This window comes from Telopea speciosissima, chromosome 7 (genome assembly GCF_018873765.1).
Source record: "Telopea speciosissima isolate NSW1024214 ecotype Mountain lineage chromosome 7, Tspe_v1, whole genome shotgun sequence".
Lineage (NCBI taxonomy): Eukaryota > Viridiplantae > Streptophyta > Magnoliopsida > Proteales > Proteaceae > Telopea > Telopea speciosissima.
The window spans coordinates 20,520,832-20,545,353 of record NC_057922.1 but is presented as its reverse complement, the minus strand read 5'-3'; the positions used below and the strand labels follow the sequence as shown (position 1 = coordinate 20,545,353).

At 39.4% G+C, this 24,522-nt stretch overlaps 1 protein-coding gene across 3 annotated transcripts in view; it reads left to right on the top strand.

The window, feature by feature from the left end:
• The window catches only part of LOC122669365 (squamous cell carcinoma antigen recognized by T-cells 3), a 67,152-nt gene that overhangs the window by 6,877 nt on the left and 35,753 nt on the right, over window positions 1–24,522 (top strand). For all 3 annotated transcript variants that reach the window (XM_043866117.1, XM_043866116.1, XM_043866118.1), the window contains exons 7-11: window positions 12–137; window positions 7,680–7,724; window positions 12,033–12,140; window positions 20,856–21,007; window positions 21,091–21,214. In XM_043866117.1, the coding sequence (XP_043722052.1) occupies window positions 12–137; window positions 7,680–7,724; window positions 12,033–12,140; window positions 20,856–21,007; window positions 21,091–21,214 (555 nt within the window). The remainder of the gene's footprint in view (window positions 1–11; window positions 138–7,679; window positions 7,725–12,032; window positions 12,141–20,855; window positions 21,008–21,090; window positions 21,215–24,522) is intronic.

The window sequence follows — 24,522 nt, the reverse complement described above, 5'->3', positions numbered from 1 at the left end:
TTTTGTTTCAGGTTCCCAGTGTTGCTAGGGATGTATATTCCAGGGCAATCAGAAACTGCTCCTGGATTGGAGAGCTTTGGAGTCGATATTTGCTCTCCTTGGAGCGTGGTCATGCTTCTAAAAATGAGTTGTCTGCTGTATGTTTCAGTTCTTATCTCTTGTTGGAACATTAATTTTATGAACATTGATATAATGGAGTGGTATTTGGTAGTGCATTTGTCCTAGAACATATTGTGAGAAATTCCCTTAGTCCTATGATTAAATTCTTTGGTTAATGAGCCACATCATGATTAGCATACAATGCCCAGAAATTTAATTAGAATTTTTTTCTTCCTGGCATGGATACTGTTGTTGCTTCCAGGAGCCAAAAAGCGTAATTTGGATGTCTTCCCCCTCACCCTGGAAAATACATAGAGCCTCATTTTCATTCCTTGTTAAGTAAGAAAAATTGAGGCTGGCAGAAGGGCCACCTTTTGAGGCAGTTATCAAAGTGGCATAACTGATCTAAGATGAGATGGACAGTTTCTTCTTGGGTTATTGTTAATTAGGCTACAAAGGAGGATTGGATGGTGCCTCGACTTATGCATTGACAGCTGATCACTAGCAGAAACTTATAGAGAAGGCTTTAAAAGCTTCACTTCCTTGCTTTCTCTTTTCCCTTTCTTCCCCTTCCTTCTCTGTCTGGAATCTCTTTGTGGTACTTGTTATGAAGTTGGGGGAAATGATTTCTTTATCCATGTGCTGAGGAATATGGAAAGGGATCTGTGGGAGAATTTTCGATGAGCTCTCCTCAACTACCCAAGGCTTGGTGCATACATCGGGACACACACATTCTACCAATGCCTGAGGATGTTGTGAGCAGTTTGATAAGTATAATATCAGCTGTTAGGTGTAAGAGATGATTGGATGTTTATTAATGGGAAGATGAAATCCCCTTAGTGATAAATACAATACTGTTATATGATTGTATTCTTGTATGTGTCCTTACTTATACTGCTGGATTGCTTCTTCCCTCTGGACGTCTCACTGTTTGCTTCTCTAGGAGATAGTTATATGAAGCAGGGTCCTCTCAGCGATTTCCCTACTTACCTCATACTGGTTGTTTCCAGTTACTGCAATCTGTTTAGCAACTTCATTTCAAGTAGGTTCTCCGTCCTTAGGCCTCTAAATTTTTCTCTCTTTTTTTCCTCCCTCGTTGGCAATAAGAAAAGGTATCTTATTATATGTGTAGGTGGAGAGAGCCTTGTCAAGGATCATATTGCAAACCTCACAACCCTTGGATGGTGGAGGCCCAATGAGAGAATGGGAAGATACCTGAGATGGGAACTCAGAGTTGTAGGGGAGAAAGGAAAACTCCACGACCACAGTCGCACACACACATGACAATGTATTCAAATCTATTTCATTGTGATTTTATAATTGAGTTTGTTGATTGCAAGCATTTAAATAGAAGAAACAAACAAAGAAGTCAAAGACATCCTAACCCTGGAATGTGAAATACAAACTAACTCAAACTCTATCTCCTATATGACTATTTCTTATGTAACCTATTCAAAGCAAAACATAATATAAAAGAAAAGACTACAAACTAAACTACTACTAGCCTTTATTAGACCAAAAATCCAGGTTGGCTTTGTTTCGTTTGCAATCCTAGCTTATGAAGAACATCTTCATAGACGACATTAGAGCAACTACCTCCATCGATCACCATGCTACATAATTGATCATTGCACTTCGTGCAGGTCTGGAACATACTGCTGTGGCGTCAATCTTCATAATCGAAGACCTTGTGAGTGGTCAAAAGAGGATGTAGAACATAACAAGGTTGTTGCTCATCATCTTCATTACCGTTGACTTCACCTAGCTCACGCTTTGCCTCTAAATTAACTGTTTCAAGATTCAGTTGCTCTTCTGGGACATAAGGTACAAAAGAATCCTTATCAATGTAAGTTACCGAATGGTTGGGATACTAAGCACTAATATGCTCATACCCTTTGCACATAAAACACTGAATGGCAGCCTTTGGCATCACAGGAGGTTTGTTGGAACCACGCTGAGGTGGGGAATATGGCCGGTTTGGTTGTGAAGATGCCATTGTTGAACCAATAGCTTGTGGCTTGCTGAATGATTTTTCTTGGGGAGAAGTGATGCAGATTTATCACCAAATTGGGCTTCTTTTATTAGGAATAAGTCTAGGGTTGGGTTACATATATGTTGGGCCTTTGATCCCATGGGTTTCTAATGTAATAGGCCACTTTTATGGGCCTAAAATATGGGTAAATAGGTTGCATACGGGATTAGCTCCCATACTTAGTTTTATTTTCATACTTAGCTTTTTATTTGGTGTTTTAAATTGAACCGGTTCAACCAGTGGTTCAATTTAAGTGATTTTATTAGTTTTTGTTTTAGTTGTTTAGTTGGGCTGGATTAGGACTCTATTTTGAGTCTATTTCAGTTTCCTAGTCAGTTTAAGTTAGCTAATAGGTTAAGGATTGGGTTAGGCCATTCCTTTTTAGTGTCTAAGTCTATTTTTGAGTCTTCTATATAAGTTTGTAAGGGAGGCCAGCATTGAACACGAATTTGATTAATAAAAATTAGCTTTATGCTTGCTGCCTTTGTTGCTGCCTTTGCTCCATCGTGAGTGTGCCTTGTGAGTAATATCAAGGTTGCCTTGTGAGTAATATCAAGGTTGAAGGGATTGGTGGATCTCCAATCGACTCCTTGCATCGTGAAGATCGGGAGGGTTGCTACTTATCTCCTTGCATCGTGAAGATCGGGAGACCCCATTGTTCATCTTCAAAGCTGCTGCCATTGAAGACCTGCAACAAGTAAGAAATTCTGCAACTATTCTTCTTCCTTCTAGAAGGTCACCTACAAGGTGATTTTCGTGAGAATTCTGCCCAGCCAAATCTAACCATTAGAACCTGCTAAAAATTTGATTGAGTCTTCCTCAAACCCTAAGAGAGACTCGATTCAAATTTCAGCACCATCCACCCAGCCGATTGTCTGAAATTATAGTTTTACCCCTCTCTCCTACTTCTACTAGGAAACCACCATAACTTCGAATCTGTCCATCAGTTTCAAACCAAACTTTCAGCATACATCCCTTACATCATTGTTGACACTCGATCCAAGTTTCAGCCCCAAATTCCCACTCTAACCCCTCCATTCCTCCACTCCATTAAACCCAAAACCTGCAACTCAATTCTGTCCAGAATTGCAGAATTTCAAAACTCATCCAACCCCTAACCTTTTAATACCATATTGACCCCCTAGACCTGCCCATTAATACCCTATAAACCCCTTTCCCAATATCCAACCCAAACCCTAGGAATTGACCTAAATCCTAGTGCTGTCCATTCGAACCAGCAGCCCCTTTTGTTGTTTGATCTTGTTGTTTGGCTCCTAGTAGGTCTCCTACCTATCTAGGACTACATTAAGAAGGCTACTATTGACTGGAACTATCACTCCTAGGAATAATATCTGTAAAAGTCTTTCTAGTAACCGAGTTTATGACTGCTTCAGACTTTCTTCTACTTGATATGCCACCTGTACAACATCCTACATTCTAGGAAGTCGATTGGATACTAGTGCAGCACTTATTTGAGGGTGTAATCCCTTGTGGAACTATGCCACCAATACCTCCTCATCCCACTTAAAATCAGATCGTGTTGCTAAATAGTAAAACCTGGCTGCATACTCCTTAGCTGTCATGCTTTTCTGTCTCAATTGTGCAAACCTGAGGTGCATATGCTGCTTGTAGTTGTTAGGCAGGAATCTTTGGTTCATGGCTTTACTCATCACGGCCCAAGTAACAACTATCCTAATGCCTTGAGTTCAATTCTGCTGTTGGTGTTTGATCCACTCGACTCGAGCCGTGTCCTTCAGCTTAGCCTCTGCAAATAGAATCTTTTTGGCCTCAGTAAATCCGTACCATCTGAAAAATATCTCCAAACTGTGAACCCAATCAAGTTACTGCTTTGGGTTGTTATCCCCATAAAAATTGAGGACGTCTAGCTATCTGCGCTCCTCTTTCAGCTCCATAAAGAGGATCATCATATCGACCAACTTCATATGGTGGTGGGGGTGGATGATGCGGTTACTGTGGTGTAACATGAAACAGGCCCTTTGGGATGGAGTTGGAAGAATCCCTAGACTGAATGGAACTCTTTCCTTTATCTGAAGCCACTAGTCGGTCAATAGAAGTTTCATGGATGCCATTGTAACAGCACTCAACCCTTGGAGAACCAAGAGAATGAGAGAGCTATAGATGGGTAGAAGCAATTTATCACCCAACAATTTATTTATATAAACTTGACCAATTACAATAATCAAAGGACTCTATAGTCCAAGCATAAGAAGTAAACAACGCAACTCAGCTATTCTTAGTTACAATTTGAAACCAACTAAAAACAATAACTTCATAAATAAAGTCCCACAATATGGAGGTCTATGTACTCCTATAGTCCCCCAACCGAGATCTACATTCTAACACTCCCCCTCAAGCTGGTGTATATATGTCATCCATACCTAGCTTGGAACAACCATCAAGAAATGCAGGTCAAAACAATGCCTTTGTGAACATATCATTAAGTTGACTGTCGGAGTTGATGAACGGAGTGGAAATCAGTTTTTGCATAACAACATTTCTCACAAAGTGGCAATCAACCTCAATATGCTTAGTCCTCATGAAAAACTGGATTTCGAGCAATGTAAATGATGGATTGATTGTCACAATACATCTTCATTGGTTCGGGAATAGAGAACCCCAATTCTTGTGGGAGAGATTTCAACCACATCAACTCTGCTGCAGTATGAGCCATAGCTCTATACTCAGCCTCTGCACTCAATTGAGCCACAATAGTTTGGTTCTTATTCTTCCAAGACACTAGATTACCTCCAACAAAGGTACCATATCCAGTAGTCGATCGTCGATCATTGGCAACTCTAGCCCAATCAGCATCAGAATAACCTACAATATTTGTGTAACCATGATGTCGATAAATAACACCTTTGTTTGGAGCACCCTTAAGATACCTCAAGATACAACAAGCAACATCCCAATCAGCAAGTTTAGGGCTCTCCATAAATTGACTAATGACTCCAACCACAAAGGAAATATCTGGACGATGACAATCAGATAAATGAGCTTCCCAACTAGTCTTTTGTACTAATGTTTATCCTCAAAATCATCACTATCACTCACCCCAAGTTTCAGATTCGGATCCATAGGGTTATCAATAGGCTCACAGCCGAGCATACCAGTCTCAGATGGGAGATCAAGAACATACTTCCTCTGAGGTAAGGTAATACCTTTTCTTGCAACGAACAACTTCAATCCCCAAAAAGTATCTGAGAGGCCCTAAATCCTTCATCTGAAAGTGTCGATGGAGATACACCTTCACCGCTTGAATACCAGAAGTGTCATTTCCTAAAATTATAATATCATCAACATACAAAACTAGGATAACAACTTTGTCCTCCCGACGATGTATAAACACTGAGTGATCAGAAAAACACTAGGTAAAGCCACAACTTCCAATAACTTTATTGAACTTATTGAACCAAGCATGTGGAGATTGCTTCAGCCTATAAATAGCCTTGTGAAGCATAGTTTGAAATCTCGCGATATCTCGGTATCTGGGTTGGTCGAGATATCCGAAATATACTGAAATTTTGTCGAAATATGGTATTTTTTCTACCATATTTTGGCACTCCATCTCGGTGGGTTTTTGGCCATATTAAGGCCTGATACTTCATGTACACCATTATTTAAGTTAAATAAACACATTTAAACCTTCATATTGCAAAAAAATGAACTCAAAGTGGTGTTTTGGGTTTGCACCCTTGATTGACAGTATACGGTCGGACCCTGATGTATAAACTGTTAAATACACTTTATTTACGAAATATACTGAAATTTCGTGACGAAATATCACGAAATATATCGAAATTTGGACTTTTTTCATTTCATATGGTCATCTCGTCTCGGCAGTGTCGAGATATCCGAAATATACCGAAATATTGGCTATATATCGCAAGATTTTGAACCATGTTGTGAAGACGACATACTTTGGATGCATTCTCCCCCTAGGCAACATACCCTATAGGTTGCTTCGTATAAACCTCTTCATCAAGATCACCATATAGAAAGGCATTTTTGAGTTCTAGCTGAAATAAAGGCCAATTAAGATTACTTCCAAACAGATAAGTATACGGACAAAATTAATGCGTGCTACCAGAGAGAATGTCTCAAAATAATCAACACCATATGTTTGAGTGAAACCCTTTGCAAGTTGCAACCAACCGAGCTTGAGGTGCTCAACTGAACCATTTGGTAACCAAATGGCGACACCAACATTGCATCCGGATAGTGTAATAATCACGTTGTCCTTGACCGGATTGTGGAATATCAGAGGATGCAATGTTGGTGTCGCCAAAAGACACCTTCTCAGAATTACCATCAGATGCAGCTGTGTTGGCGGTTGATGCAACCCAGTCAGGTTTCCCATGTTTAGCCCAGTAGGTATCAACAGTATGATTTAGCTTGGTTCACCTAGACGCCATGACAACTATCAATACCAGACCTGACACTAACTTCCCCTGCCCTCTGACGTCTGAAGCATGCATAGCTTGGCCAATTTTACAGGGTTACGGGGCAGGACCCTGGGATTCTTAGATACCAAACCAATTAAGGGGTGATGGAGGCAAGGAAGGTTAAGCTACTCTTTTGGTGGCCCTACTTGATTTCAGAGCCTGCATCAAGTTTGCAGAACCTTATTAGTGTTGTTTCGGACCTTGTCTTACTATTTCAAAAAGCCCCTTGCTTGTGTCCTCGCACTATGTTGTTGGTTATGGGTTTCTCTTGAATTGGGATTCAAGGCTGAATTCTTAACTAGGTGCATGAGGGAGGTCATTGCTGAAATGCCAGTGTGTTGTCCAGGTAGACCAAAAATCAGGATTTGTCGTGCATCCACTGATAAATGAATTATGGAGGTGAGTTTGCAAGGGCTATCAAGCCCTAGGAGATCAGGATGGGAAAAGATGAGGAGTTCCCTTTTTTTTTTTTTTTGGGGGGGGAAGAGTGCTCAACCCACAAGTACTATCTTTTTTTATTGCTTGATGCATATGAGATGAGGTGGACATTTGGTTCATGGATTTTTTTTTTCTTTTTAAATTTTGTTTGTATTGCTATTTGGGGTGGTAGGTTTAGTAATAATATTATGAATATATTGCTTTTTCATATAAATAACAGAGATCTTATAAGTGGTTTTGGTATTTGCTCTAAGTTGTTGCTTTGGGTTGGGATATTTCATCTCTAGTTGATTGGCAATATTCTATTCTTTTAGGAGGGCTTCGATATCATCAAAAGCAAGTTTTGGAAAGGTCGTGGTGGGATTCTTTTATTCATGCTTAAAAAATTTCCTTGGAAGAAATGTTTGACTCCCCATGGTTATACTGAGTAATTCCAACTTATGTTTGGTAGTTTAATTTTCTCTTTGGTCAATTTTATGGATGAACTAGTAATTGAGCTCAGGCCTTTTATGTCTTTTCTTCTCTTTATTTGGCAATTAGAGTATCAGTTTTCACTTTACTTTCTTTGATCTGAATGAGGAAATGTTATATTATTATTATTTTTATTTTTTTTGGGTCTGATTGATGAAGGTTAAAATTTTCAGGTCTTTGAGCAGTCCCTGCAATGTACTTTTTCGAGCATCGAAGAGGTGAGGAAATATCTATTTGATTTTTGGGGTAAAGTTAATATTCATAGGTTAAGTTGCTACATGGATGGCAATGGTAGACATGAATGGGATGTGTCACAAAGAAGGCCACATCCATCTCATCTGTCAATGTTATCCAATAAAGAATGCAATGTCAAAATGTGGTCAAAGTTTATCACATCACAAAAGTGCCACGAACCTCTAAAATTTTGTACTAGCGGTTTATGGTATCTCTGTAATTTTCCACAACTTTTGTTGGAAACACTTCCAGTGCATATGACATTTGCATCTGGGTTCGCAATTTGACCAAGGAGATGGGTGGGGGTCCTTTATAACAAGGACCAACCCAAAAGGATGAAATGTGATATTTTTTAATCATTACGAGGTTCAAAAACTATTGTGAATTTATGAGCCACATTTTTTTTATATACCTCAATCTAACATTCTTTTCATTGATTTGATGGTAATCCTTTATGATTCTGTTTCTTTTATTTGTTGTGAATGATTCATTACTGTCCCCTCAAGCCTCAATAAATGTTTTATATTTCATTGTTATAATCTCTGTGTCAAAGGGTGAATAAATAATTTATTACCAGGTGAGAGAAAAGAAAATGGAGCCCCAATAGAAGGAGAAGATACAACAATTATCATAAAACAAAAAACCCAATCCTCAGCAGGAGGAGGAGGGCTGCAGAATAGAGGGGCAATCCCATGATACAAAAATACTCCTGTTCCTTGGGGAGTCATTACAACAAGAGGAGACCGAGGACAACTTGCTTTTGACTTCAAAAGAGATGGAGTCTGATATCTGTTGGAGGGATCTAGAACTGGGCGACCAATTTCCTAAGATTACTCTCCATCCAAATGTGGTTAATGGCAGCACCAAAGGCAAGCTTGCCTACTACATCACAGGTTGATTTACCGCCAAAGTTCATATCCACCCAAATCCATTCCCTCTGGAATGTAAGAATCCTCCGTCTCCTTGGCCATCATTTTACTAGAATTCCTTTCCAGATGGAAGAAGGAAAAGGGGCAAGCAAAAAAGAGGTGGTCGATGTCTTCCGTAGCATTCCAACAAAGACAGCAGGAGGGAGATACCGGAATCTGTCGGTGGATAAGAAAAGACTGTTGGGAGGCAGTGGGAGAGGGCCCTCCAAACAGTGAAGCTATGACAAAGGATGTGGCTCTTGAACCACATTAACTTGTGCCAAAGGGACAATGTTCCATGAGAAGGGATGCAATTCCAAGCCCCTTTGGAGCTGAAAATACTGGAAGAAGATGCAGTCTAAACAACGTTATCTCCCCTACCGTTGCGTCTTCCGGCAAAGGAAAGCAAGGCATCCCAGACACCGGATGGCGGGGGAGAGGAAGGAGACCGGGGGGGGGGGTGTGTGTGTAAATCATCCTGGCGAATATCTATTTGAAGGAGCCTAAAGGGAATATTAACTGATATGGAGTCAATTTGACACTCAAATTGCCATGCTGCTATAAACTGAAACGATGTCAATAACTTTCACATGCTTTTTGGTTAATTCACATGTTTACAAGCTCAGCACAGTGCTTAGATTCCATTTTTTCTGCAGGAACTTGAACTAATGGTAAATTCAAGCATACTCTTGAATAGATTTGTTGGGCAGATTAGGGATCATCCAGATTAGTCCATGTGTAGAAAACACAAGAATGTGGGACCAAGATTATAAATGGCTCTTCTCGGTTAATATGTTTGGTCCTCTTGTGAAAGACTGGATTACTAGCAATATAACTAGTTGCTTGATTATCACATAGCATTTCCATAGTCCTGCTGACTAGAAAACCAAGCTTTTGGACAAAGTATTTAAGCCGCATCAATTCAGTCGCAGTATGAGCTCTATACAAAGCTTCAACACTAGACCGAGCTATTGTAGTTTGCCTTTTTTACTTTTCAATGTAACATGAGTACCTCCAACAAACGTACAATTGCCTGTAGTAGACCCATGGTTGTCAAGGTGTCGCCTAGGTGTCCAGGCGGATTTCTAGGTGCCTAGGTTACTGCCACCTTATTGTGGGACGCTTTGCACTGGTTTGATTTCTAGATGCCTAGGCGGCTGCTGCCTTATTGTACGGCGCCTTGCATTGGTTTAATTGGTATCGAACCATGTTCTGGAACTTATTTATGCCATGCATTGGTTTAATTGGTATCGAACCAGGTTCTGGAACTTATATATGTCAAATATCATTTGTTATTCCGTTTACTTAAGATATTATACATAAATATGCAAATACCCCTTATTTGAATCCAATAAAAATAGTTAAAAAAAAAATTCCAAAGGATAAAAAGTCAACCCCCCAGTTCAAGAACAAAAATTGGATTTTTAGAGGTAGGTGAAATTTTCAACTTTCTAATGCTGGGTTTTTTTTCTTCTCAAATCTAAAAATTCCATAAATCTTAATATGGTAAAACATTGGTAAAAACCAAAAGTGCGGTAAAATATTTATTTGTTTTAATATCTAAAAAATTATTTTCATTCAAGCCAATTTTGACAGCATTCGCGCACACCAAATAAGGTTTGATCAGAACATAACTCCTTCAATATAAATCAGATTTAAGCAATCTTGGATTTGTTGGAAAGCTGGCTTTGTGCTCTATCTAATACAAAAAGTCCCATGTAAAAATAAAATCATTTGATCAATCAAATTTATTAGAGAACAAGGATATTTCTCTAAATCAAGAGCAGGTTAATTACTTATTGATAAGATCATATTTTCTAGGAACGGTATAAACCAAATGTGAGACTAGGTGTACTTGAAAATGACCAATTCCAAGAACTTATAAATCAAATGTATGTTTTAATTGATTCTAACCTCCAACAGGTTGCTTCTTTCGTTCTGTTGTCTTCTATTTCTATGTTGATTTTTGATAACTTGATGTGACTTATTGTTGATTTTTGATGACTTTTTTTTGGTGAATATATTCTATTACCAAACCCAAGAGGGGACGGGGAGAAAAAAGGGGTGGGGGAGGGGGATGAACAAAGGAGAAAAAGGGGGGAAGAGAGAAGGGGGGGGGGCAAAGCCGCAACCACAAGCCAAACTACGCAGAGGTGGGGGGGGCTGTAAAAGAGAAGTATCAGGACCCCAAGATACAACAATGTGCCTGTTCCTTGGGGCATAAAAAATGGACCTATTAGGGATGAAGCTGAGCTTGGAGGAGACATCGAAAGAGATGGCTTTCCAAATCAAATCAAATGATCTAGAGTTGGAGGTCCATCTCCTAAGATTCCATTCCATTCAAATGTGGTAGATAGCGGAGCCAAATACAAGCTTTCCAACAGTGTCACAGATAGTGGCTCCAGAGAAAGTCATTTTCAACCAGAGCCATTCTCTATCAAAGGTTAGAGGTCTCCTGCAACGGGGCCAGATGGATGTAAGGGCTTTTTTCCAGATGGTGGAGGTAAATGGGCAAGCAAAGAAGAGATGGGCAATGTCCTCGGAGCCATTCTAGCAAAAGACACAAGAAGGAGAGAAGGATTTTGCGGGCTAATTTGAGGTTTTGACACTCATGCTTGTATCTATGAGTCTGTAACTCTTCTAAACTATCCCAAAATAATTGAAGTAGGATACTCAATGGTTCCATGGTTAGTCCATGGCCAAATTTATAGGTTCTCCCATGCTAAAATAACTTGATTCCTTCATAGATTTTGATCTCCTTTGTGCATTGACTCCCAATTGGTAGAAGGTCCATCTGAGCTTTTTGAAGTGGTGCTTTCATGCTTATGAGGGGTACTATATATAGTAGAAGTCAAGATCTGTCCGGGTAACTTTCCCTATTTGGGGATGCAATTTAAGTCTCTGAATGATAAGTATGCAAACCCTTAAAATTGCTTGTATGAAGGAAAATTTTGATTCTTTCTTGATCTAGTTTCCTTAATGAAAGAGGATGAGGTCGAGGCTCCCCAGAACTTGGGAGTTTCTTACAGTTGGCCTTCTGAAGCTTTCATTCTGCTCCATGCGCTGCTCAACTCTACTATCTGATTATTTTGGTATGAAAAATTGTCAGGAAGCCTGTTTAATTCTTCACTTGATATATCTCTGTAACAGAATGTAGATAGCCAGATAGTGATCCTTGTCAGAAATTTATGGCAACAAGATAGTTACAAAACAAACAACTTGTGGATTTTAATTGGTGTAGTTTATTCTCTTCTGTTGTCTAATGGGTTACTGCTTCGGAAACTCTGTTGATTTTAATTGTCTTAGCCAAGATTTCGTTTACTCTACTAGTGATTGTGAGAGAAGATGCTAAGTGCTAACTGTCAGTGATTCATGCTGTTTCAGTATTTGGATTTATACCTTACTCGGATAGATGGTTTACGACGAAGGATTTCATTAACTGGTCCGGCAGATGATGCTCTCGACTATGCCTTGATAAGGGACACATTTCAGGTTCGTAGGTGTAATAACCATTGCAGATTGTTTGAATTCTCCTTTTCAGATTTACTTTTCACCTGCTAACTATTGTATGAACTTTGCCTTTTGGTAGGTTCCTCAGCATACCCTTGCATAATTTCTTCCCCATGCAAAAATATAAGCTGTATTCTAAATTTTTTTATTTATTTTTTCTTTCTATTTCAATGATTGTATCATATTTTTTGGGGTAACTCAATTTATTTGATTTTCTTTGACGATGATGTAAGTTTGATATTTCTTTGTATAGATCTTGATTTCTTTGTAATTTTGTTTAGTTAATATGATTAGTGGAAGATTTAAATGTTGGACCATTGAAAAAAAAATTAGTTATGGGTGGTATGCTTCTCAATTTGTGGCAGTCAATCTCATTTAATAATAAAGTTAAAAAATCCGGAAAAAAAAGAGAATGGAGTGGGAAAGGCTACAAGTTTTGACTATGCTACTTGACTAGGTCAAGAGCATTGATTGCATTTTGCAACATTAGAATGGGGACTAAACGTGATCCATCCTTTATTCTTTCTACCACGGTGGGCAGACTAGCCATAAGTTGAAATGTCAGTCAACACTTGACATTTGCATAGGTGCTGATAAACCTGGCTTTGAGATTTGGGAATTCGGAAGTTCTGGATATAATCTGATACTTTGGTGAGGCTGGTGCGTATAATATTGAAATGCAATCATCCAAACATTTTTTCACTCTTTCTGATGTGGTTTTGGGGTTCTGGGCTTACACTTTGCTTATTTGGGATTCATTCTATGTCCCCTTGATGGAAGCCATCACAGCTGTCATAGGCAGCCTACATGTCGTGACAGCAAGTGATTTCTGTTCTTTTTCAAATTTTGTTTTGAGATAAGATTCCAGCCTACAGCAGGAATCTTATCCTTACAAATCAGTCAAATTGTGGGGTCTTATAGGGTCTTTTAGGAGTTTTTTTTTTGGTTGTAAAGCTTGTCTTGGATTAGGAATATTCCTTTCTACTTATTTGCTGCTAATGTATTAGGTTAGATTGAGCTTTACTATTGGTTGGATGATGGGAGCTCTTATTTCCTATTAATCAGATAATGTAAGCTCTCTCCTAAATCTGCTGATTCCATTGTGTTTAAACTTCTCATTTAATTTCTGATTCTATTAATCAATTGCTGGAGGTTCTAGTTCAGTTTTTTTTTTTTACAATTCCTTGTGGCAGTAGAATTGTTCTAAATCTCATCTAGCCATCAGATTTTGGTGAAACTTTGCAGACTTGTACTGATAGTTATACTAGCCAACCTAATGTAGCTCTAAATAGGAGAAGGATCCTATTAGAGGCCAAGCAACAGGATCTCAAAGGGGGCTGCTGGTTCGAATGGGCAGAATTAGGGTTTTTAGGTCAATTTCTAGGGTTAGGCTTGGGGGAATGGGGTAATTCTTATATGGTTTTAATTTTAGGGAGTCTAATAATGTAGGTTTGGATGATGTTTAACTAAAAAAATTGAATTTCAGAAAATTAGGGTTAGGGTTTCGGGTTTTAGAATTTAGGCTGAAACTAGGGTTTTTAATGGGATTTTAGGACTGGGGTTCTGGTCGAGTATCACTGGCAGGGAGAGGGAGATTCGACTGTAGTTTGGGCTGAATTGGATGGCTAGTTAGGTCTGAACAGGTTTTAGGTTGATTTTAGGTTTTATAGAGAAGAGGGGGAATTAGGGTTTAGCTATTGGGGATGGGGCAGCAAGCTAGATCGAGTGGAAGGTTTACTGTAAGGATGTTATGTCTGAAATTTGAGGGGATTTGACTGATAAAATAGGGCTGGACAGAACTTAGATTATTTAGGGTTTATGGGAATCAATTGGGATGGGGTAGGTTTGGGATGGAGGATTAGAAGAAGAAGGGGATGAATGAAACTAAATAACTAACTTACTGGTTGAAGAAGATCTTCAATGGAGGCAGCAGCTCTGTGACAGAAGGATAGAACCACCTTCCAGCTGTAGAGGATCCTCCCAGCCGTCATGGCGTAAGGAGTCATAGGAAATCCACCTACCCTTCTTCCTTGATAGAACCACAAGGCAAACACTCACAAGGAGCAAAGGAGCAGCAGCAATGGCAGCCATCAATTCTGTTTTTTTTTTTCTTTCAAATATTCAATTGTGTGGGAGCCTCCTACGATTTACTTTATTTATAATAAGGCCAAAGGCCAAAACCTAATACAACTTAAACACATCCTTCAAAAATCGTGGAAGGGTGTTGCTAAACATAAAATAACTTAAAACTTAAAGTAAAAAGACCTAATTGTCCCTACTATCTTAAATTAAAAGACACTTAACTAAATCACTTAAATTGAACCAATTGTCCCATCCTTCGAGCGTAGTCTTCATTCCTCCTAGAGATATGAGGAATGCTCTTTCTACCAGGAGTGCAACTGGACTGGGTTGGGTGGGAATTTTTAAAACCCAACCCTGGGTCCCTGTGGCTCAGCCCAAGCCCGGTCCAGCCTGGGGTCGGGCTCAAAGATCTCAGCAGTCCAGCTTGGCTCTGCAAGCCCGAAGTCAGGCCGAGGGGAAAGGAGGGAAGGGGAGGCAGCAAGGGAGAGGATGAAGAAGAAGGGGGAGACCTGCAGCAAATGAGAAGAGGACAACACATTGGAACCAGAGGGAGAAGATGTTAGGGGAAAAAAAGAGGGGTTGGGGGGGGGGGGGGTGGAGAACTTCTCGAAGAAACAGCCTACCTGACTTGCTGCTGCCTCTCTACAAGTGTTAAGTGCCCATTGATCTCTCTCCATCGTTTGACTTATTTTGCAGAGAGAAGAGCACAGAGCCCTAAGCCCCATTTTTTCGGTCTTTTCTCTATTGTATTATTGGTTAGTTTTGTCATTTCTCTATTGTATTATTGGTTGGACTAAGGAAATCAAATTTAACATTTTACACTTAAGCCCTTAGGGGGGGCTATCGACTTACATTTATGCCCCCACACAATTTATACACATTTATTGCCTCATTATAAACTAAAATATTATATTTTATGTTCGAGCCCTTGGAGGCTTGTAAGTTGTAACCTAGTATAATTTCGCCAAGTCCCCAGACCTGTACCCATTTTTGACACATCCCCGTATCCTATGTTTTAGGATTAGGTGGATCTGACTCCTGGATGCTTAACATTATGTGATTCTCACACCCGAGTCCAATTAACACAGGCTAAACATTAGGCCTCATAAGCCCCTGCTGATTGCTACTTGAGGGATTCGCACTGTTAAGCTTCTGGACTGTCGTACCACAACTTAAGGCACGATTAGCTTGATATATGAATATCATTGCCACTTCTCTTAACCAAGTCTTATCTTCAATGCTTGTCAAATTTATAGCAGGCTGAATACTAATTCCTGGAGTTCCAGTATTCCTAGTTCAACTAAAAAAAGGCGTACCCAGTGCATGAGGCTCCCGCCATTGCGGGGTCTAGGGAGGGTCATAATGTACTCAGCCTTACCCCCACTTCGTGGAGAGGCTGTTTCCAAATTCCTAGTTCAACTGGGACTCTTAATTTCTCTCAACAGAATTTGAATTGCAGTGTTATGACCTTGGCTGATTGGTACCTATAGCTGTCTACACTTTTTGAAGGGAGAGAAAACTGGCCACCTAGGTAATTACTAATCAAAACAAATTTAATCCATTCAATTCTATAGTTTTTATTTTTGTTGGGGGGGGGGGGGTTTGTTGCAGTTTTGTTTGAAAACAAAATAAAGTCTTCTAGATCTGTAACTCTTAGGTAGCTAGACTAACTTAACTAACAATGGCTCTAAAATATTTAACTATGTACGCAGCTACTCAAAAGTGAGCTCTTTAGTACTAAACTAAAGCTAACTACATACCTAATACACTCCACTGGTAATTAAATATTTATTTTCATACACCCCTTCAGACCCTCACTTTTGGGCCTTATTATTCATCCCATAACAATAAAATCCAAAGAATTATAAACACATATCCAATAGTTATAGTAAATAGGACCAATTTTAGGACCAAGCCTGCATTACCATATTGATTCTTGGGTAATTTACATGTACCTCCCCTGAGGTATCACGTAATTGCAGAGCCACTTGTGAGTTTTGGATATTTACGCATGTCACCCCTGCTTTCCAAAATAATTAATAAGTAAACCCATTACCTGGGACTAAAAACATTAGAATATATCATATATTGACCAAAGTGCCCCTCCTGCCAAAATAAACCTCTTCTTCCATTATTTCCCTTATTTCTACTCTTGAAGAACCCTAGCGGCAGAGAACCATCCATGGCCGTACCATGTCTCCCATCTCCCTTCACTAACTCTTCTCCTTCTCTCTTCTTCTTCTTCCTCTAAACTTAATCAAATCATTCACCATTTCTTTCTCTTCCTTTCTCATTCTTCACAAAACTGCACCGATCTGTAAAAAAAATGGGTTTACTTATTAATTATCGGAATAAAATGTTTAAAACACTCTTACTGTTCAATTAATTCCAGGTCTGAAACCAAACCATCGAGTTGGAACTTGGAAACACGGAACAAGGAATCAAGGAGACGCAAAACAGCAGCGGCTTCCACCAACCTTTTGCAATTCAGTTTGCACACATGCTTCGGAGCAAAGTTACTACAACTTTGCTGCAGGTTGATGGCCGCGCTCATGGTTGTCCCGTCTTCTTCATCCCTATTATCCGCCTCATGGATTTTGGATGTATTTTTCAGTTTCAGAGGAGAAGACAAAATTTTCAGAAATTATTTATACTTGTTTTAATGGCTAATGATAAACAGAGAGATGTAGTATGGCATTTCGAACTTTCAATACTTGTCCATTGTGTGTTTTCACTCGAAAATGTTCATAAGGTCTTCGTCAGATACACCAACATTTATCGACAACTCACCAATCTGTAAAAAAAAAAAAAAGACTAAAAGGAGCATAACATGTCACTTGCAGTATCGTGCTAAATCATTCTAAAGAACGAAAATTCCCATTGCAGATTCAAAATAGCATCTCAGCCCCGATCTGAATCCAACAATTTTCTATGAATTTGGTATGTTTCGGGGTTTACAATACTATAATGGATAAATCCCATAATTCCTTTCACTGAGGTTAAAACGAAATTGCTAATGAGCGATGGAATCACTTTACCTGAACGGATGAGAAACCATCGAGATAAAAACAAACATATTGAAGCAGACACCCATGGTCCACACTCAAGACGAACCTGTCCCTATTAAACCAGTTTGGTTTTGGTAGGTTATACCATATCAACATGGCGGTACAGACGATATCCCACTTCAGCCATCCCCACTACCATCCCTGGTTGCCCTGCCTTGACCTGCTGCACGGCGCCCATTTTCAGCATTCTGTCTACGCATCTACGGTCACCATTTCCTGAAACGCCTCATCATCCTCTTCACGATCTACTCCTAAACCAACCTTGTACTGGTCATGCTGATCTGGCTGATCAGATTGGTTGCAAAGTTTTGGTTTCAGCCTTTAAAGAGATGGGCAACAAGAAAGGGTATATTGGTCATAAAATTTCTGAAACACTCTTACTGTTCGCAACTAACGGAATGGGTTTGAGCATGTTCAGCTTCCAAAATTCCTGGAGTCCTACGGCATTCTCACAGAAACAAAACATAATTATTTTGGAAAGCAGGGGTGGCATACGTAGGTATCCAAAACTCACGGGTTGTTCTGTAATTAAGTGATACCTCAGCGGAGGTACGTGTAAGTTACCCTTGATTCTTTTGTGCCATCCGTGCTTCAACTTGAGGGCGGGATATTTGTTTACTACCAGTAATCTGTATCTTCTGTCATTACTTTAACTCTTGCTGCATTGCCTTTCTCTTGCCCTTCTAATAGCTTCAAGTTGCAACAGTTCACTTTGCATTTTCTATTATTCCTACCCCTAGGCCAGAGGTTTCTCCCAACCCCCACCCTGAAAAAAAGGAAAAAAAAAAAATTCTCAACACAATAAGAAAGAGATTTTATTTATGAGTGGAGGCCAAGGAGCCACATAGAAAGGTTATGTATCATTTTTTCAAATTACAGAAGAAGATCCACATTATCTCCTAATGCCTGATTGGCTGAGGTTAGTGAATTCCCTGCATAGTCTTTTGTATGTGACATAGTTGTCAAGGCGTCGCCTAGGCGGGTACCTTGGTTGCCTAATTGTTGTCGCTCTGATTTTGGACCCTCTCCAACTCCTAGGGTCGCCTAGACGCTGTGACTACTATGGTATGTGTGTGTGTGTGGCCGTCAAGCTACCTAAAAGGCAGGTTTTTTATGTTTATTGATCTGCTGCTGCTTTGATGCCAGATTATCAATTGGCTAAGAATAGTATCTTCATGACACTGCCTTTTCTAGAAAGATGGTAGCATTCCAGCTCGATAAATGTCTGAGAAATGTTGGGGCATGACTATTCTTACCCGCCCCATTAAATGAGTAGGACCAGACTTCAAAATGAATGACAATACACAACCTAATGTGGACAAATTCAGCAGCAAGTCAAAAGAGGAAGACATTTGGAAGACAGAAGCCTTTAGAGATGAGTGGATTGATTGTTGGATGTTGTTCTTGGCAGATGTCCACTTGAAGAACTGAATTATGATAGGGGCACTCTTCATTCAAATGAAGTTCACTGCTAAGGATGGGTGTGGAGGACCTGTAGTAATTTGCTTCCAGCTGAAGATTTTTGTGGAATGGCTTTTATTGTTTCTGGACCAACTCCTCTGCTATCCATTTCCCTGTTTATCATCAATCTTAGTACATATAGAAATTGCCTAGTTGCTGGATTTCCTTGTCATTAATGTTTCAAATAGGGGACACCTTGTTCTTTAACGATCCTGCCTGGATACATAGTCTGCCAGTTCTTAGCAATATCATATTAGGGTTGCTTTCCAAAAGAGGGATCTTAAGCATCATTTACCTACCCCGAAGTTGCAATCTCTACCATCTTCTACTACTTTGATATTCTGTCGGAAGTTGTATTAGTGGCATGGATGGCTTTCCATAAGGCTGGTACCATGACTTCCATGCATAGTTCGAGATTTCAAGTCGAAACCGTAATATTTCAGATTTTGCTCTAATTTTGAACGAAAACTGGTACATTTAGGGTTGCCATTTCGGTTGTCAAATGACTATTTTGATCCGAAACTTCAGGAAAACCCTAATTAAGCATATCTAAACATATTTGAACCTTTAGATTGTAAATCAAACACACCCAAAATCATAGTTTGGCTTCAAACCCTAATTTGGTATTGTATGTTGTATGTTTTAGTATCCTTTTTCTTATATAACTTATCTCTACGTAATTTTGTACTAGAAAACATAACAATCAGTAAAAGCAATTGAAATATGTATTAGGAATGAAGAAGAACCATTTAATAGTACACTAATATTAAAAAGTGTCATCATGGACAATTAATAGGGATTGCCTAATTAAGCATGTTTACTTATGTTTGAAGCATTAGATTAGAAAAAAGAACACCCAAAGTGGTAGTTTGGCTTTGGACCCTATTACATGCTGGCCATGTCATCCTCTGCCTGAAGAATCAGTCAAAGTCCATCACAATAGCCCTATAGGTTGAAAATTTGAAATTATATTGAAATTTGGCTATTGATGATGCTTCAAATGTGCCCAGATTTTGAAGTGGATGCCCCACTGTTGATCATCAAGTCTTGATTCAGTAACAAAATGAAGGATTTTGCCTGAAAAAATGAAGGTTTTCTAGTAGTTCTGGACTTCTCAGGCTGAAGGGGGTGAAAGCTTGAAATTTTGCTGTAATCAGTAGAAATTCCATCGAAATTTTGCTGACAAAATAAGTCAAAATGACCGCAATGACTGAAATTTTGGCCAAAATGTAGGTCAAAAGCGGGTATGCCTATAGAGTTGACCCCTGTTTCGTTTTGAGGTTTCTCGAAACCGAAATATTTTGCGAAATTTAGGTCATTTCGACTGAAATTTCGAACCATGCTTTGATGGACCCGACAGTCTCCCGTGTTAATCTGACCATACTTGGCTGCTATAAGCTGTCTCCATGAACTGTTTAGGTTTAATCCTGAAATACTAGAATTGGTTTGAAAGGAGACTCTTGTTTAGGGACAATTGTTGATTGACCTGACTCCTTTCCCCTTCCTTCTAGGTGCACAAACTTCATTTCAGCATACTAGATGAAAGCCGTAAAAGGTTGGTTGACCTTCACATATGGAATTGCTTTGGATACTAATTTTTTGCCATGGAAACTGAAAGTGCTGACAACGAAAGATGGCCAACAGGAATGATAGAAATAGTTGCTTTCATGAGAGAGCTACCTCCTTTAGGAAGAAATTGGCTCTACCATCAAGCTAGTATTTTTCTTCACTGTTTCAATTGTTGGCTCCTAAAACTTGTCTTTTGTTAGGTGATTACTGCCATTTCCAGTGTTTCAATTATTGGATATGAGCAATAGGCCTGTCTAAATTGGGGATAGTGAACCACCTTCAAAAAGACTACTCCCTTTGGATGCATTCATTTCTAGTTCTATCTTTTCTGATCTTATTACTATCCATCTGAACAATTGCATGTCATTATATTTGTTATCGTCTGAAGAGATCAACAGCCATGCTGACAGTCCATTCAAAATTCTTTTAGAAAACTTTAAAATTCCTCATTTTTGGTTTCAAGCTGTATTATTTAATATATGTTCTTGAACTATGACCATGTACTTTTTGCATACAGCATGCTGCGGATTACCTCTCCCAATACTTAAAGGCTGAAGGTGGTTTGTTACATAATTTGCATTTGCATGCTTATTGGGCTCGTTTAGAATTAAAGTTTGCAAATGATCCAGTTGCAGCTCGGGGAGTTTGGGAGAGCCTACTTAAGACCAGGTTTGATTGTACCTCAGTAAGAAGTGTTGCATATTGTTTTCATTTCTCTTTGTTTTTGTAATACTTGATGTTGGCCTACACAGTAGTTCAATGATCGAGGCCTGGAAAGGTTATATAGGAATGGAAATTGAAATGGGTCATATCCACGAAGCTAGATCTATCTACAGGAGATGCTACAGTAAAAGATTCAATGGAACTGGTTCAGAGGTATGCTCCCTTCCTTGTTGTAATGATAGTGTGGAAGTACAGTAAACCAAAACTACTGTGAATGGAGCTTATGACTAGTCATCTAGCTGGTTAGATGGGTTTCATAGTATCCTGGGCTTTTTCAGATTTCTTTGAGTTTTCCCAATTTTTTGGGCTTGAAAGTTCTTTCTATAATGGTTTGAAGTCAGTTTGTTGATTATGATTATGCATGAAAAATGGGGCCCAAAAAAAAATAAAAATACAAAAAGTTCGAACCAAAGAAGAAATTACAAAACCCTTAGGCGTCCAGGCTCTATCTTGGGTCTAAGGCGGCAACACGCCTTGTTGACACTTCACGAGACTTTTTTTTTTTTTTTTTGGGGGGGGGGGGCAGTTCTAGTACAAGATTACGTTGATTTATGTTTATTGATTTGTTTGTTGATGAATGTGCTTATATTATATCTTATGCTTGGTTTAGTATATGTTGGTTTTCTCATTTTAGGCCATTACGAGCAGAATTATATCATATTAAATTGATATGACTTCTATATTGCATATAAACATAATTATATAAAATTCTCATTGCTATATTACATATTCATATACTGCACGCCATCTTCGCCCCTCTACACAAGGAGTGAGAGCTATGACAATACAAGGAGGAATTTCGTTGGCATACTTGCCACAGATATCACTGTGGGACCAGTTCAATTTAGGGTTGAGTTCTAAGTTATTGATATTTCCTCCTCATTCAATATATTCTTGGGAAGACCATGGTTCAGATCTATCTGTTTCCTTGGGTGGCTAGCCTGTCTTTGCATATGCAATTGTTCCCTCGACCTGGTTGCCCAGTAACGAAATATATAGCTATCAAAAAAGCTAGAAATAGAACTCAGTTTAGTTGTCTCTAGGAATTCCCAAGCGTTAGTGAAGAAAGATGCCTACTTGAAGAAGGCTGCCAAGGCTGCCAAGAGGAGCAAGCCTACATCGAGCAATTTGACTCAATTTATGTTATATAAAGAGTTTGCTTCTCTATTGCGGCCCAGTTCTTCCACGAGCAAAGGCCCGGTTCGCTATGGTCTTGCACACACCTTCTCAAATAGGGGCGGATTTTCTTCTTGGTTTAGAATTGGCTAAGTACCGCATTTACGTCTAAGGGGCTTGAGTAGCTAGGCGAGCTTGGCCTTGCTGGAGCTATGCCACCATGGTCAAAGAGAGGGGAGAAGAAGAAGAAGGAAAGAGAGACCAGAATAAGTTAAATAGCAATTCAAAGAATCCCTGCTACAGAACCGTATGTGAGATTTCATCTCATACGGCTCCTCCCTTCTGTACATATTGATAATAATCCACGGGAATTGCCTCACTTGGTTAAAGGTCTTGAAGAGAGGTTGCTGTGATGCTCTGCTCTTTCTTATTTGTCCTCTATTTTCTTCCATTCTTCTGTTACTGAGATGCCTTGCTCCTCGGCTCCCTACTGCTGCAGCTGCTCACTGTAATAGCTAGCTTCTCGGGTGGCTCCCACCCCAGGTGCTGTGGTCCAGAGTGGGCTCAACCGTCAGCTTATGTTTCCGGACACATGCGTAGAGGCATGATTTGTTCCACTTAACCAACTTAAATCTACTCCACTTTGATTCAAAAGGCGAACAGCCCCCTATACTTCGCCCAATGAATGGATCAAAGATGGAGACTCTAGGGACAGGGACAAGTGACCAGTTACTATAGCTGACGAGAAGAGAGTTTAGTCACCAAAAAGGAAAAGGGCAGAGGGGGAGAGAAAGAAAGGGCTAATATTGAATGAAGACGTTTTTTTCACTTGCTAGGTCAGAAAAGAGGTGCTGCACAGGAAGCCTTTATTTGACTAAGAATCATAAAGATAATTTTCTGCACTAAACTTTCCCCACGGCGTGGTTTTGTCTGTATTAAGTCTGCTTTGTTGAATCGTTTTGTTTTCTCTGGGTGTTCTTTGGAGACAGCAGGTCTGCTACCTGTTAGATCCAAAGAATACGGCTTATGCAAGCAAAGATCTGGATTAGTTTGAGAAGTGGCTCGGACCCAACATAATATTTTAGCCCTTCCAACGCCTTAGGTCGCCTAGTAGCCTTGACAATTATGCACTACAACATTCACTGGGGGATTTGTCTCCTTGTTTCAGTTTAATAATATCTTCATAAATCTGATACACGTTAAATATTTTGGTTTTGTCTAAACCTTTTATGAACAGCCTCCCAATCTTCTTTGGCGGTTGGATAGTATATAAAATTGGCACTAATAGTTTGTTCCAGACATTTCCATCGCCAGCACTTGAGTAAATAATCATCTTTCATCCATTCTAGATAAATTTTATCATGTTTACTAGGAGGGGGATTGGACAGAATATGAAGCTTTCCCATTGATGCAATATAAGCCTTCATGACTTGTTCCCATGGTAAAAAGTTTATGCATTCAACTTAATCGATGAAATTTTTACTGTATTTTCATAACTATTGAATTTCCCCACACTGTTATTAGCCATTCTACTAATCCAACACCAAGAAGTAAGTGCAGAAATCAACCAATATACTTATCGGGAGTGAAATTTACAGAACTCAAACTGCCAACAGCAAACAGTCACAATCAACTTCCTTTTACTCATAGATGCAAGAGCTGCAGCAACAGGCATAGTTGTCGTGGCGTCTAGGCAACCCAAGGCATTGGAGTGGGCCTGGATGCGAGGCAACACCGACAAGGCATCTAGGCAATGCCTTGACAACTATGGCAGCAGAAATGGTTAGAGATCCCCCACAGTTGAACAGATCACAGCATCACCAACAGTTGAATCCAATCACAAACACCAATACATCTAGGCACTACACTAATCATTCTCTTCTATTGCTGATTTGGTTTGGGAAGGAAGATTATAGTGCACATCATAGGCCCACTAACAAAGCCAGCAACCAACAGGCTCTGGCACACATCATTATGGAACAGAAAGAAATTGATTCCCGAGTCAGTACAGGAGAAACCAAGAATTGAGTGGAAGAATCTGGAATAAGAAAGAGAAAGAAAACTGTTCTAGATCAATGCTCTGATTCCATGTAGTAAAACAGAACACTGAATAGGGCAGAAACTGATAAAGAAAGAAGTGAAGAGAAGTGATTGACTAGAGAAAAGTCTTCTTACCAATTTGATATTCTGATATTTATTCACATATAAAATACTTGAATGACAAGTATGCCCCTAAACAGAGTACTAATCTAGTACTCCACATAATATGATCCATTACATCTCACTTAATAGAGTATTAATTCAGTACTTCTCATCAACCATTGCTATCATATTCCAAGGATACT